Raw genomic sequence first — 14,634 nt, 5'->3', positions numbered from 1 at the left:
TTGCTGCAGTTTCTCGTTTTTATTGACACGCAGTGCTGATGTGTTATGAGAATCACAAGATAATGTGTTATACAGTATATCCCTGTCGGTATAGGCATTCTTAAATTTTGAGTCATATCTGTGGATAATTTGGATGTTATTGGACCCCTTGAGATGAAGTTACAATTGGTCTTATGGATACAATTTCAAATTTGAATTTATTAAATTACCATTTTGGGGGGGGGTAATTGCTGTAAGTGCTGTAAAATGTGTGATAAGGGCAAGATTTTCAGAAAAATGTGCCTGCGTTTTTCCTCCTCACCACCTCAGATACATTCTCCTCATCGCAGAGTAGAATTACACCTTCTCCTAAGTCTTCCCCAGTAATTTAATTGAATGTTCTTCTTTGTGTATAACAGGTTTGCTACATTGTTACAGTACATACCATATATGCTAGTTTTAAAAGGCTACAGCCTGTAATTGTCACTTCTGGACAGTTAAATGTATACAGTTTGATATATGGGCCTTACTAGGTAACATTTTCAATCTTTCAATTTGAATATTTTTTTATTTTAATGTTCTCTCATGCCAACCAGTGTTTCCTTAGAGGTAAACCTGGAAAAAATAACCACCAGCAGCAAGCTTTTCAGATAGGAAGACTACATTTGTGTGGCGAGTCCTTTCAAAATGATCAAGGTGAAAGATCTTTTCCAAATTAAGAAGAGTTTTTGAAAGATTTACTCAATGGTTTCCTCTCCCTTGAGTATTTACACCCCGCAAAGCTCAAAGTGGTATGTTGATTCATTTTAGTTGCCATCCGTTACAAAAATACAACTTGTGGCTCTCAAAATATAATAGGCAGCTGCCGCAAAACAGTTAATTCAATCTGAGCCACAGAACATTTAAAAGCATTGCACATAATTGAAGCAAAAATAAGCAGGTCCATCCAGCTTCTTTACCGACAGTGCAAGGAGAAAAATCTTTAGACACCTCACCTACCCATTCCAGAATCTGTACTACTGCTTTTGCTGAACAAGACAGAGATACGTTTTAATGATGACATATCAGGTGTCTGAAGGTTGCTCTGTTCTTCTGTCATTCAGCCTTTAACGAACACAGTGGCATTGTTTTATGGGACCGTACTTTTAAAACACAATTCTGTGTGCAGCACAATATGGCAGTCATTCTCCTCAATACATCAAGGGACAAACATTTACGCTTTATAGCAGTCAAGGTGTCATAACAATTTATGTACCGAATATATCCCCATATATACTTGGGGCTATTTATATTACTAATAATATAATATCACAATTTAGGGTTTTTTTAGGTGTTTATCCTCCTGTTAACAAGAAAGAAAAGATGCCATCAAGAAAACAAAAGATTTCTTCCTTTCAACATCTGATCCTTGAGGTAGGATAAAATGTCAGACATCTCCTGTACAAAAGCAATCAAACTTTGAATCAAAAGAGGTTTTTTTACAGCTAGTCTTTTTTTGTGAGAAAGCCACATCATTATCCCATGACTGCTGGGCTTCTGCAGCATGAAACCAGATGAAAGAGCGATAGTATTGGACATCAGTTACAATTCAGATGGATTTGAAAGTTTTGGGTGTAAAACCTTGGGATTTCCCTGTACCCTATAAAAACCAATGGCATCTGAAATGAATAATATGGAGCATTATATATATTGATGCACACAAGAAATGCAACACTCAGTTCTAATGGTTTTAATTAAATATTTAAATAATATAGAATAAAAAAATTCAAATGAAAAATAACTATTTTAATATGAAGCTTGACTGGCAAAATTAAAATATAATACTGATGCCAGGTATGACCTCACTATTAACAGAATCAGCATACGATGGGTCATACTGTATATAAGACCTGATAAGACTCTGGCCAGATATGACCTGATATGGCAAACAAAGGCAGGCTTGTTTTAAATGAGATTCCTCCTCACAACTTTACATTTCCAAGACCCTCATGTGTTTGAGTGATCGGTAAGTGTAATGCTCACTACAATGTCTACACTGTAGACTCAAGCCAATCAAGGAAGCAACAACATTCGTCAGTGAATTAGACACTCCACCAAGATTCTGTCCCACAGGAAAATGGTTGTATTGGAAGTCCCATGCCTAGATTTTGTTTGGTCAAAAACTGACATTTTTTGTGTAGCACTTTCTTTCTTCCGCTATGTTCAACAGAGAAGATGTTCGGCTGACAACTCTTTTCAGATGTACAGTAGATGCAAAAAAATGTATTTTTTAAAGTAATAGGTTTATTCCATGCTGAAAAGAGAAGAAAGAAACCACAACGTTTTCGGCTGTGGAGTCTTCTTCAGGTGTGAGAAAGACAGGACAGTAAGCAAAGGTAATGTAGGTTAAGTATAATAAACTTTATTTTAATTATCAATTATAAGTATATTGAAACGCCTAAAGAAGTAGCAAATCATGTTCTGTCACGGGGCTGATGAACAGTATAAAGTATTTGAATGAGCTTTTGGGATTGAAGGAAAATGTCAGTCACCCTTGGATCAAAAGAAGTCACATCTCTGAGACTAAAGGAGTTTAGTTATGGGTGCTTACACATGTTGTGCAAGATTTAATTTCCTTATACAGTAGATCCTTATAGAGAAATAATGTGTCAGCCAGAAATTTGTAATCCACTGTTAGTGCCAGTTCAAAAATCTATTGTTAAAAAGAGCTGAGATTAGTTTTTGGGTCGACCCCATCCAATACTGGAAGGTTTAAATCCTCATTGGTCACAGGTGAAACACTTTCTGAACTAGAAATAATTGAACTTTGGAAAAACATCAAATGTAATCTGTTCCAAATCCCTCTAATGTCTCAGTAAAGCTGGTCAAAACCCAGGCTGTGTACAGTACCTTTGATACTCTTTCCCCGATTTAAAAATGCACTATTGCTAAGATACTAAAACAAAAATGACTTTGACCTTAGTGGGGACATTTACCACTTTTGATATACCTGTAATAGTAGTTCTATTAGAGGAAATAAATGTAATTGTTGGATAATCTTAAGTGCTTCACATAGTATTTTCTTGGGTGTTTTGCCATTTAAAGTTTGACGGTGCCAGTACTAGGGTGTATAATTCTGTCATCAGCCGCAACACTGCGGTGTTTTACATCACTGAAACATCTGTGACTGAAAGACTGAACTTTAGTCAACATTTTCTTTATGCTCCATAAAAGTAGCCATAAATGTCTAACAGCTCGGTCTTAAGGCTCCAAGCACACTTAGATGCTTTTGCTATGGGAATGTAATTAGCTTCTGATGCACATGGCATTTCAGTTAGAGTGTAAATATGCCAGCTTTCACTACAGTGTCTGAAATGAGCAGTGTGTGTTGGAATTAATACTGAATGGTCCAGAATACTGGTGGCAACTTTGGGGACACCAGTGGTGGTATCCACAGAGATCTTGGGAGGTTCTACCAACACCCCCTTTACTAAGAGTGGCAGCACATCATGTTCCTTCTTCTGGTGTCCCTTTCCCTTTTGGGGGGACCTCTCCTCAGGCTCGGAGGGTTAATTAATTCCTTACACTCATACAGCACTTTTCTGGACACTCCACTCAAATGTGCAGCCCCCACCTGGATGATGAGACAGTACACTCACCACACACCAGCTATCAGTGGGGAGGAGAGCAGAGTGATGAAGCCAGTTCATAGATGGGGATTATTAGGAGGCCATGATTGGTGAAGGACAGGGGGGAATTAGGTCAGGACACCAGGGTAGAATCCCTACTCTTTTTGAGAAACGCCCTGGGATTTTTAATGACCACAGAGAGTCAGGACCCTCGGTTTTACGTCTCATCCAAAGGACGGTGCCTTTTAACAGTATAGTGTCCCAATCACTATACTGGGGCATTATGACCCACACAAACCACAGGGTGAGCGCCCCCTGCTGGCCCCACTAACACCTCTTCCAGCAGCAACCTTAGTTTTTCCCAGGAGTCTCCCATCCAGGTACTGACCAGGCTCACACCTGCTGAGCTTCAGTGGGCTGCCAGTGGTGAGTTGCAGGGTGATATGGTTGCTGGCATTTCAGCAGGATTTCAAGATCAGGTAAGGCTCATGTAGCAAAGAGTCATCATTGCCCTCCTCAAGCATAAATATGTTTTTGCACTGTAGTATTTTTCTATTTTAGGGTGAAAAATGCCAACCACCAATAATAAAAGCACGTTTTTGTTTTGTATTTGGATGCATTGTGCACTGTAATGGACTTTGGAACTCAAGTTGATGATTAATGCAACTTCATGACACAATGTAACTTCAATGACACTTACGTCATGTATTAAATATTGATTTATAAACTACTGTGTGTTTAGAAATGTATCTATATAAGGCTAACGATTTATTTCTGTGCCCATGTACACCAACAGTGTTTTGGGTAAAAACAGGGTAAAAAAAAAATCAAAATCACAGAAATAGAGAAATAAAGATCAAAGTTAGAAAGGTTTCCCGGTTAGACAAATTCTGCATCGATGAGCTTATTTCAAACCACCATAAAAGTAAAATGTTCACAGTGACTTGTAAAACCTTAAATTTACATCACGAAAAATCCAGGAATGAGCAGTTATTAGAAGTGTACTGATTAGTTTCCTCTCTTTTCTTTACTATGTTGCTTCAATTCTTTCCTTTAAAGCCATTCTGTAATATACTGTAAGAATGCCCCCTCATCTGTCTACTGTCTCTTTTAGTGTACAGTTACAGTTTTCTAACACACAAAAATAAACTGGCAGGAACCAGAGAGTAGCAGTGACCTTTCTGAGGATAAATTTGACATATTTTTTACAAAATACAGTTACATGTCTGAATGTGTTTGAAGTACAAACATCAAACTGGTCCAAAAAAAAAGTTGTAATTTATTAGCGTACTGTATGCCAGTATTTGTTTTCGTGTTAGAATAATAGTTTGAGCAATTATTCTTCTAAGTAGAAAGAAAGCTGTAAATCCTGTGTAAAAGTTATCTGAATGAACCGCATATGCTTTACACATTTGTCGCTTTATTTTGATTACAAAACAAGAAATGTGTAACTTTCTCTTGTAACACTTTCAGACAGCAAAAAAATGATATGAAAAGGGGAAAAGTTTTGTTTGAAGTCACGCCAGAGGCTGAAGAAACATATCATGGGGATGACGAGAGAAAGCTCTGATGTTCAAAAAAGACACCTGGACGACATTCATAACGAACTGATGTACATCTTGCGAAGTGACTGACGTCGCTGAGGAACCTACGTGTACACACCCTCTTCTTAAACTCGGCATCTCTGCTGCCTTTAAACTCCGCGACAGCCTGATCAAACGCAGGGACGGGTTCAAGTAAGGCACGTTTCTATCACACCGTACAAAGGTAAGCCATTCAAATGTTGTTTTTTTAATACTGCAACTACGTAATTTAAGCAGACAAAACTGGAAGTAGAGAAAAGTTTAAATTAAAAGTAGCAGAAATGTTGTGATGTACTGTATCAGATGCAATATCGATAGATGTACAGTACTGTGTTGCGTATTTTATTGTGATTAAAGGATAATTGGTGCTTCGAAAGTTTTAATATTTAAATGAAAATACCCAGGACTTTATAGTATTCACAAACTTTGTTTAGGCTGCTTAAACATGCGAAAATCGAATTCAAATGTTAATTTCGCTCTTTTTTCAAAACGTTTTGAACTGTAGTTGAGATCTTCTCCAGCACAATGGAGAGTTGTGTAATTTCCAAACATTTTTTCACACTGCGCAGAGTGAATAGCTGAAATCTTCGTTTGCCCAGGTGAGGAAGACTCACAGGCTTGGCTCTATTTACCTGTTGTACACTGAAATTAACGATAACTGCCTTGATCGATTTCTGATTTATTTGATATACTAATTTAAATTCCGGTGCACTTAGCTAATGTAACAGGACTACTGAAGAACAACACTACGTTGTGTAGTGGATTACAATTCATGTATGCGTCCGTATACTCTAAATAAGAGGCAGCTAAAGTTGACATTTATGAGGTACTGTATGCAAGTACTTGAGTGAATTCGATGTAATGTTTCAAAGGGTTTTAAGGCTATGTGTTGTTGTTGCTTTAATAACTATTATTTGATTTCCAAGCAAACCACGGTTGTGAATTCAACAGTTTAGCTGTAGCCCAAATAGAGAAAGCAATAACGATAACTTTGGGGATATTTTTAGAACAATTGCGACAAATGTGCACACATTTTTACATGAAAACAAAGTATACACATACTGTGTACTGTTATACTGTGGGCATAATCATTTCTTTATTCAGTGGAATGTTTCGCCATTTCCACAGTTTCAACTCGACGGCTATTTGTTTAGCATTAAACTTTCTACTACATTTTAGAAACAAAACAGTTTGTCAATAAAAGATCGAGATACTTTGTAGGTCTTGCGGACTAAAGTCAGGGAAATCCCTCTATATCATTCATGCAGATTGAAGAATGGTGTCTTCATTTTTAGACCATTCAATCCAAATACAGCATTCTGTTGTTGTTGCTACTGTAGCTTTTTATATTATTTTCATGTCAAGCTCATTCCAAACCCTTTTAATGGCATTAAAGTGTTTAGGTCAAGAAAGTCTGAAGCCAGGGCATTCAAAACCTGTTTTAGGACATGGATGTCTACTTTACCCACAAGTCACTGTCCCATGCTTTGACGCTAAAATGTCTGCTTAGAACTACTATGTGGAATCACACATGCTTTGTGTTGTCAGCAGATGACGTTCTATGTTTCAGAACATAGTGCTCTTTCCCCTGCAGGTCTTTAGCTCCCCAATGGACAGTACCGGTGGTATCCTCAGGCTCATGCACACCCTGCTGGTCATGGGAACGATGTGTGTCCGGCCACACTTGTGTCATGGTCTGATCGACCCCCTGGCTCTGGGGCGGGCTGACCCCCAGTGTTGGGAGTCGTCCTCAGCCCTCCTGCTAGAGATGAGGAAACCGCGTATCTCAGACACAGTCCCAGATTTCTGGGACTTCATGATTTACCTCAAGTCCTCGGACAACCTGAAGCACGGAGCTCTGTTCTGGGACCTGGCCCAAGTCTTCTGGGATATCTATGTGGACTGTGTCCTCTCCAGGACCCATGGCCTGGGTCGCAGGCATCTCTCTGAGGGGAAACAGGAAATAACAGCCCTCCACTCTCTGGTGACAGACAGTAAGTAGACCATAGTATACTGTAAACATGCTTCTTTTTTCACCTTATGTGGAATGTGAAGGAGTAAAAAGGCTTAAAGGGGATTCAAATTATGATAACAAAGTTTAGCTGGTTTAATCTTCCCTTCAACTCAATTCTCAGTCGAAAAATGCAAAGTCTACTTGACCAAATGACTTAAATATATCTTGATTCTATCACACTTGTAATAAAAAAGCAATAATTTGCACTTTTAAGATACGGTGCTTTCGGAATGTATTCACATACACACACCCCTTGGAGTTTGTTCAGAACGCATTGTGTCTTAAAAATAGAAATACATTTATATAGGAATTTTGTCCCTCATCAATGCAAATTACTGTTAATTTAAAGGAAGACTCTGAAATGTATTGATTTGATAATTATTTGTTATCTTTCTCATGGCACTCCACATCAAGCTCGGGTGCGGTATCAACTTTCCTTGTGCAGTCACTTTAAAATTGGAATGGAGTGCGCCTGTGGTGGGTTCAGGTGGTTAACACATTTCAGAAGAAACACACCTGTCTGTATAAGGTCCGTTAGTTGGCAATGTCTGTCAGAGAAAAAAAAACTGTACCATAAAGATCAAGGAGCTCTCTATACAACTCTGTGATACAATCGTCAGGATGCCCAAATCTGGGAATTCACAGAAGCCGGTGTGCGAATTGGTTTTTCATGCATTCTTTTCAGTTTGCATGGCAAATTCTGTCGTAACACAACGTTATTTGCAATCCAGCAGTTTGGTTGGATCCTACTAAATGTGAGAAGGAGACAAGTTAGGCAGAGTGTTTTTGGCGTAGCTCACCTGGCTGAGGGAATTAACAGCCTTGCCAGGGAGGGTAAGGCTGCCCAGACCCCCTCAGCATTGCAAGGAATGAGCTAGGGAGCTGCTGCAGGGGTTTGGATGGGGAAGAAGGAGGGATTCACTATGGGAAGTACAGGATGCGACACTACTAGTCCAGTATATACGCAGGCGAGCAGAAGTGAACGTGATTAGGATCCTTCCTCCTGAATGTATTTAATATCTTTGTTAGTATTTCATTTGTTTAAGGGGTAGAATTCTTTCTGGAGGCACTGTATTTATGAAACATATTATGTTAACTTGAAAGCAAGCACAGCAATGACTATTGTAGTGGGGATATTGATTTCCTATATCTTTAACCTTTTGAGGCTTGAATTTTTGTTTGGTGTAAATCAAGTAAGAAATGTTCTTGTATTGTATTATACTGATAGAAAAAGAACTCCAAAATGTTGTTGTACAGCAATATGTACGGGCACATTAAAAGTCCTGACAGGTCTGTCTGGACCTACGGTATGTTGAATGTGCATGTTGAATAATCTGATGTTTTTAGGTTGGTTTAAGCTATGCCTATATTGTTTAATTCCATATATAAAATTATTGGTTTTATCCATGCTTCATGGGTAATGAGTGAGAAACATTCATACTATAACGGTTCACCTAGAAAAGTGACTCAGGTATTTCTTTAAAAAATATTTTTGTGTTTGGAAACTTCTTTTTTTCATTTAGACTCAGAAATCCTTGCAGAGAGCACACATTGAATATGGCGGAGATTTAATTTTTCAGTGGCACACAATTCACTTCTGCCTCTTTGGGAGCCAAACTCTGACCAGTTCCCACTTGATTCTGCAGCCTAATGTCTTTTGACATTAACTACAGTATGGATCTAGAGTATCATCCACGACTAACTTTTTATTCTTTGACCGAGCACCAATTGTAATGGATACCCATTGCTCATATAATTATGTTACATTTGCAGAGACTTTTGATAAGGTTCTTCATTCAAGAGCAATTCTAAGCAAAAGCTAATTCTGAAATTAGAAGTAGATATTCAAAGTAATGTGAGCGTTTAGTTTGAGATTGTGTATTGTCTTTTTATGAATCTAACGTCAGACTGAAACCTGTCCACTTACATTACCCTGTTCTAATACCTTTTTGTCCTAATTGTTCCTTTTACAACCTCTCCCTCTGGTTTAAAATTGGCTCTGGAACATACAATAGTGATTTACAATATAAGCCTTCAAAGGCCAAAGCCTTTAAAACTTGAATAGTGCAATATAAAAAATAACACTTAAAGAACCCAATACAGTACTGTAGTAATAAGACACATGGAATAGTTCTGAGTTGCTGTACATATAAGACTGATCTGAAACACAGATATACTGTATACACAGTATGAAACACAAATAAGGCAAATGTAATGACATTTTCTTAAAACACCTTCTATCAATTCCATGTCAGAAGAGTGTTCGGGAATGGTGGAAGACAGAGTCATATACAGCATATGCAAAAGATTTCTGGATATCATAGATAGTGAAAGTGCAGGAGTGTGCAGGGACAGTGAAGAGAAATCTGTCATGTTTGCTGTGTACTAATGAAATTTGTATTTCAGATCAAAATATAGAATTTCAGCCTTTGTTAAAGTAAAACAGGTACCCAGGGCATGCATCAAATGTGATTTCAGCTCTCCAGGATAACCTGGAGACAGGTGACTGGTTGTGTCACCACAATATGCTTATCAAACACAATGATTCCTGCTACATTCCTAAACACCACTTCAGGCATGAAGTACAATATTTCCCAACCAGAATAACAGACCACTGTATTTGCCTGAACTCTAAATTGTGTTGATTCACTACTTTTTGGGTATATGTGAATCTACGGAGAGTCCTGTTTTGACAATTTAGAATTCTGCCTTGCGTTAACTGAATTATTTCAGTTAAGACAGTTTTCAGTTAGGATAATGTTAAGACACAAATGGAGAAAGAGACCTTCTTAATCCAGAAGATCAAAGTCTCTCATGCTTTTTTCAATCATTGTGAAATGTTTGGTAGAAATGAAATTTTTAGGCTTCACTTGTTAAAATTTTTAAGCATTCAGTTTTACTTTGTGTTTTGGCCCAGTTAATATGTTATGCCCAAATACTCACAATGTGCTTATAGTTTTCAATAATAGATTTTGAGTTCTTAACTGTGGAATTTCTGTTCTTAGTGTTTCACAGATGTGTCAAAGTTCTGTTTTCAAAAAGTGTTTCCAAAAGCCATCTCTAAATTATTTTGTGGTTAAAGCAAGGTTTGTCCTCAAAGACTCTAATGCATTGGCAGAAAATGCACAGGCCCAAATGATTCCCTGTCAGATGTTGATCGCCTTTATTCTGAGAGATGTTTAGGATCTCTACATTATATTCAATATAGGATTTAAACTTTGGTGAATGTAGAACTGACTCTGCAAGAGGTAGAAAACATTTTCTGAAATGTGAAAGTTTGTGTATTCATATTCATTCACCCACAATATTTTTCACGACATCATACAGCCAAATCTCAATTAACCAGGAAAATAGAGACAAGGCTATGCTGGATTTAAGCACAGCATAGTATATAAAAAAACACAGAAAGCTATTGCACAGCCCATACACTGCTTACTGTACATGCTGGTAAATCCAAAAAGTCTGTCAGTCTGTTTTCTTGCTGGTTAATGTTTTGAGTAGTAATAAGCGCCGTCCTTCGGATGAGACGTAAAACCGAGGTCCTGACTCTCTGTGGTCATTAAAAACCCCAGGGTGTTTCTCGAAAAGAGTAGGGGTGTAACCCTGTAGTCCTGGCCAAATTTCCCATTGGCCCTTACCAATCATGGCCTCCTAATAATCCCCCTCTATGAATTGGCTACATGACTTTGTTCTCCTCCCCCCCACTCTGACGGCAGGCGGAGCGACACGCCGGTTGGAGTATTCTCGGTCGCAGTTAATGGCAACGTCAGCTCAAAGATTTGGTTCAAACCACCAAATGGAGACAGGCGTGCCGACAAGCGGACCCTGCTGATGTGGGATTAACGCTAGGAAAGAGAGAGAATGTTTTGAGTAGCAATATTCTTGCATCTCTGTAACTGATGCAGAACTGTGGGTAAAAGCAGCTTTGACTTTTCTGCGGATTAACATTTTAATCTCCTCAAATGGGATTTGGGAAGTACAGTACACGGTAACAATATATAAGCTTCACACAAGTAGCACCCCCAGGAACTGACCTCAGGTTCCCAGTTCTGCAAACAGCTTTGCTGACACTGTGCCACAATGTCACCCTGAGCTGGATTTCTTTCTTCCTTAATTCAGAAATTAAATTCGGAACGTCCCGTGTCTACCAAAATGAATCATCTCCGTGTCATTAACAGGCTTTTCCAACAGCCCCTATTGTTGTGTTGTAAATTCCTGCAGTGAATTAAAAAAAAAAGAAGATGAACTATAAAAGTCTTGATCAGTGGCAAAATTCCAAAATCGACGGCACTTTCTGATTAAAATAATCTACTGGTTAAATTAGAGGCTTTGATTCGATGATTAAAGACTTTTTTTCACAAAAAAGCATTCTGCCAGGTTAGCCTTTTGGAGCATCATTTTGCAGATACTAGCAAACCTTCAGCTCTTTGTCCATTGAACCATTCCAGAATTGCTTCTTCCACTTCCTCAATATTTGTTTTTTTTTCATTGATCTTCCCTTTGACTTACCGCCTGAAAAATCAAAGACGCTTGCTAGCAAAATCAACTATAACATCATATACATATATTTTTAATTGCAAATTGTCCTTTCACTGCATGTACAATTAAGAATGGCTGTTCACCCATAATAACTTCTTATACATTGAGTTTTATTCAATTTCTATTACGTCTATTATTATGTAACCTTAATATTCGTCACCTTGATTTTGTGATTTTTGTGATTCTTGTGATTTTTGTGAGCTCGCAGAAAAGACATTTCATTGCCAGCAACTACTGCTGCACGCTGTATTGTTGTGCATTTGATAAATAAACTTTGATTTGGTTTGATTTTGATTTGATTAAGCTTCCATGGTTTTTTTTAATGTTTTTCTGGCAGTACATTTAACGAATCATCACGTCATGAACATACAATGGGATGATCAGTAGCACTGGGCTATTTGTGCTTAGCCAATGCTCGTGGACAATGCGAAATCAGTTATAGTTTTAATCTTTCCGTCCGAGTCTGAGAATGTCTGTACCAGGTGTTGTAACAGACAAATAAGTTCTGGATCCCGAGATGACATGTAAACAGCTGAGTTTATTGCGTGCAAGGAACAATAAGATCGAAGAATTATTCAGAGAATTGTTGTAAAGCCCCTAGTATATGTAGCAAACTTTAGCCGTTTCTGACACAAATTGTTACTACTGTATGGTAATGGGGGGAGGTCACCTGTGTTCGGACATTCTCCAGACCTTTTGAACACTTGGAATGGCTGGTCTCTTCTTCCCACGGTTAGGGAGTCTCCAGCTCGCACTTGGAATCTCGTATCGGTTAACTCCCGTCCCTGCCATAACTCAAAAGTGCTGAAGCGTGGAATGTCTTGTACCAAAATAAGTCTTTGTGCAGAAAGAAATCAGTTTACCCTTTTTTTCACATCTTATATCTTGCTTCAAAGGGAATGCAAATGGCTAATTTTTGCATACTGTATATCAAAATGATCTGTATGCTTTATATTTAGCAGTATAACAGTTAATAGATTTTGAGCTAGTGATACATTTTGAATACAAGGTGCTTAATTTTTTCCATCCCCTGTACTGTGTGTCTTTGCTCCAGCGAACCTGGTCGGGTCAAAGTCCTCCCATGGAACTGAATGGTAGAAAACTCTTCCCCGATTTGAAAATGTTCTTGTTTTGCTTTTCAGAATCATATATCCGGAGCCTGCGGAGTAACTTCTCCAAAGAAAAAGAATATACCCAAGACTTGATAGGAATCCAGGTGCACAGGATTGGACCTGGAACCCTGGGCCGGATAACAAGGGCTGTGGGCATAAAAAGGAGCTCCAGCATGTAGCCCCTTTGAGACATCAAGGGGCTCGTAACTCCTTTTGGACCTTTTCTGTCTTTAATGAAAGCGGCGGAACTTCATCTTTTTTAATCTCGGAAGTCAAGACGTCCATCCAGTTATTTCCTTGTGTTCCTTTCATGTGGCAGGCATGAAGCTGAATGTAATTAAAGGAAATTAAACAGAGGGGACTCTAGGGAGTGGATTCATTGGTCTTAGCTATGTGATGGGATTCTAGGTTTTCCGCAAAAACACGTAACGGAGGATTGAGGGTGAAAGCGAATTTACAAGTAATTTGACTCAAGAAGTACTGGGTTATAGCTCTGAAATGGAGTTTATAACGAAAGTTCAGGAGGGATGACAACAACCATGCTCAATCATACTCAGCTGTCAGTAATTAGTAATCGCTCCAGTTATCCTTCCTCCCCCAAACACTATAAAAACGTGATTTCCTACTCTCCCTCGCGTATGACTTTTGCATCCCACTTCCACCCCAACTCCACCTCTGCAGCTACTCCTTGGTTATCCTGCGTGGGGGTCCTGGCCTCCTTGTCCTATGGCCAAGCGGGTTAAGCCAATATCCGGTCCATAATAGTTCATCACGCTTTGATCTTGGGTGTTGTTGTTCCTAGTGAAGTGCTTTTAGCTTAAATCTGGAAATTATATTCTCTGGGGCTGGCAACGCAAATGACTAAGAACTCCTTCATAGTTTCTAACACATTCATCAATACCCTGCTAAAGAATTTTGATTCTATATACAATTTGTATCTTCAATTGCAAATGACATATGATTTTGAAACATTAGATAACTCCCCACCTTCCCCCGGACCCATGGTGGCTCAGACAGCAAGGGTGTCTAGCTCTTGACTGGAAGGTCCTCGGTGTAATCCTAGGTAGGAGCAAGCAATTTACAGTAGCTTGCTCTAATTCCTTCCAGATGGCTCCCAGGTCCACTCAGCCTGCTTTCCAAATGAGTACCGGGGGTTAATCCTTCTGGGGGTAATAGGCCAACTGGAGTGTGATCACATAACCTCCACCTCCAGTGTCGGATGGTCAAGAAAATGGTGGTCCTTGCCTCCCATTCCCCCATGAGCCTTTATGGCCTGAAAAGGGACCTACATACCACCTTCCATTATAATACAGTATGTGCAACATATGCATTGTGGGATATGGATATTGTTTTTGTGTTTTGACTGTGTTGCTTGATTTTTGAACATGAAAAGGATGACATGAAATGAAACAAGTTGAAGTTGGGCAGTATGGTTACGCAGTGGTTGCTGTTGTTGGACGAAAAGCTTTGTATTCATATCGAGGCTTGACTATTTTAGTAAAGACTTGCACAGCAGATTCACATGCAGTGTATTTTTTACTGAATTAAAAAAAAAGCATATCTTTTTGTTATTTTGGTTGCCAACTCCTGCTCTAAGTAAAGAAATGAGTTCAATTAAGTAACTCAGAGCAAAATGTTCTCAAAATTACACATACGGTATTTACCACAAATGAACACATTATAACTTCAATCTCACCATGACATTCAACCCAACATTTGAGAATCACTCATCCTAGAGGGTATAGGAAGTTAAGTGAATATATAGTCACAAACAGTGCATCCATGTCATTCTGTACGTA

The 14,634-nt window shown here is 38.6% G+C and overlaps 1 protein-coding gene across 2 annotated transcripts; it reads left to right on the top strand.

The window, feature by feature from the left end:
* Positions 1-3,617: 3,617 nt before the first annotated feature.
* On the top strand, positions 3,618-14,356 carry LOC148648819 (protein FAM237A-like). Of its 2 annotated transcripts, XM_088606801.1 has the most exons (4): positions 3,618-4,066; positions 5,061-5,354; positions 6,765-7,164; positions 12,866-14,356. In XM_088606801.1, exons 3-4 carry the CDS (start codon positions 6,780-6,782, stop codon positions 13,012-13,014), a joined length of 534 nt encoding a protein of 177 aa, XP_088462927.1. In that variant the 5' UTR covers positions 3,618-4,066; positions 5,061-5,354; positions 6,765-6,779; the 3' UTR covers positions 13,015-14,356. The 2 variants fall into 2 exon arrangements, with proteins under 2 accessions (XP_088462927.1, XP_088462928.1); XM_088606802.1 differs by lacking the exon at positions 3,618-4,066 and having other exon boundaries at positions 4,835-5,354.
* The last annotated feature ends 278 nt before the right edge of the window (positions 14,357-14,634 follow it).

The sequence above is a fragment of the Lepisosteus platostomus genome, chromosome 14 (genome assembly GCF_059453375.1).
Source record: "Lepisosteus platostomus isolate fLepPlt1 chromosome 14, fLepPlt1.hap1, whole genome shotgun sequence".
NCBI classification, from domain to species: domain Eukaryota; kingdom Metazoa; phylum Chordata; class Actinopteri; order Semionotiformes; family Lepisosteidae; genus Lepisosteus; species Lepisosteus platostomus.
Note: the sequence above shows the minus strand (reverse complement) of the source record. Positions and strands in the feature narration are given on the sequence as shown.

What these genes read in the sequence shown, in the direction of transcription:
- LOC148648819 (XM_088606801.1), top strand. Translation starts at nt 6,780, where the DNA reads ATGGACAGTACCGGTGGTATCCTCAGGCTCATGCACACCCTGCTGGTC. An exon ending in CCACTCTCTGGTGACAGACA is followed by an intron (nt 7,165 to 12,865) that starts GTAAGTAGACCA and finishes TTTGCTTTTCAG; the next exon opens with AATCATATATCCGGAGCCTG.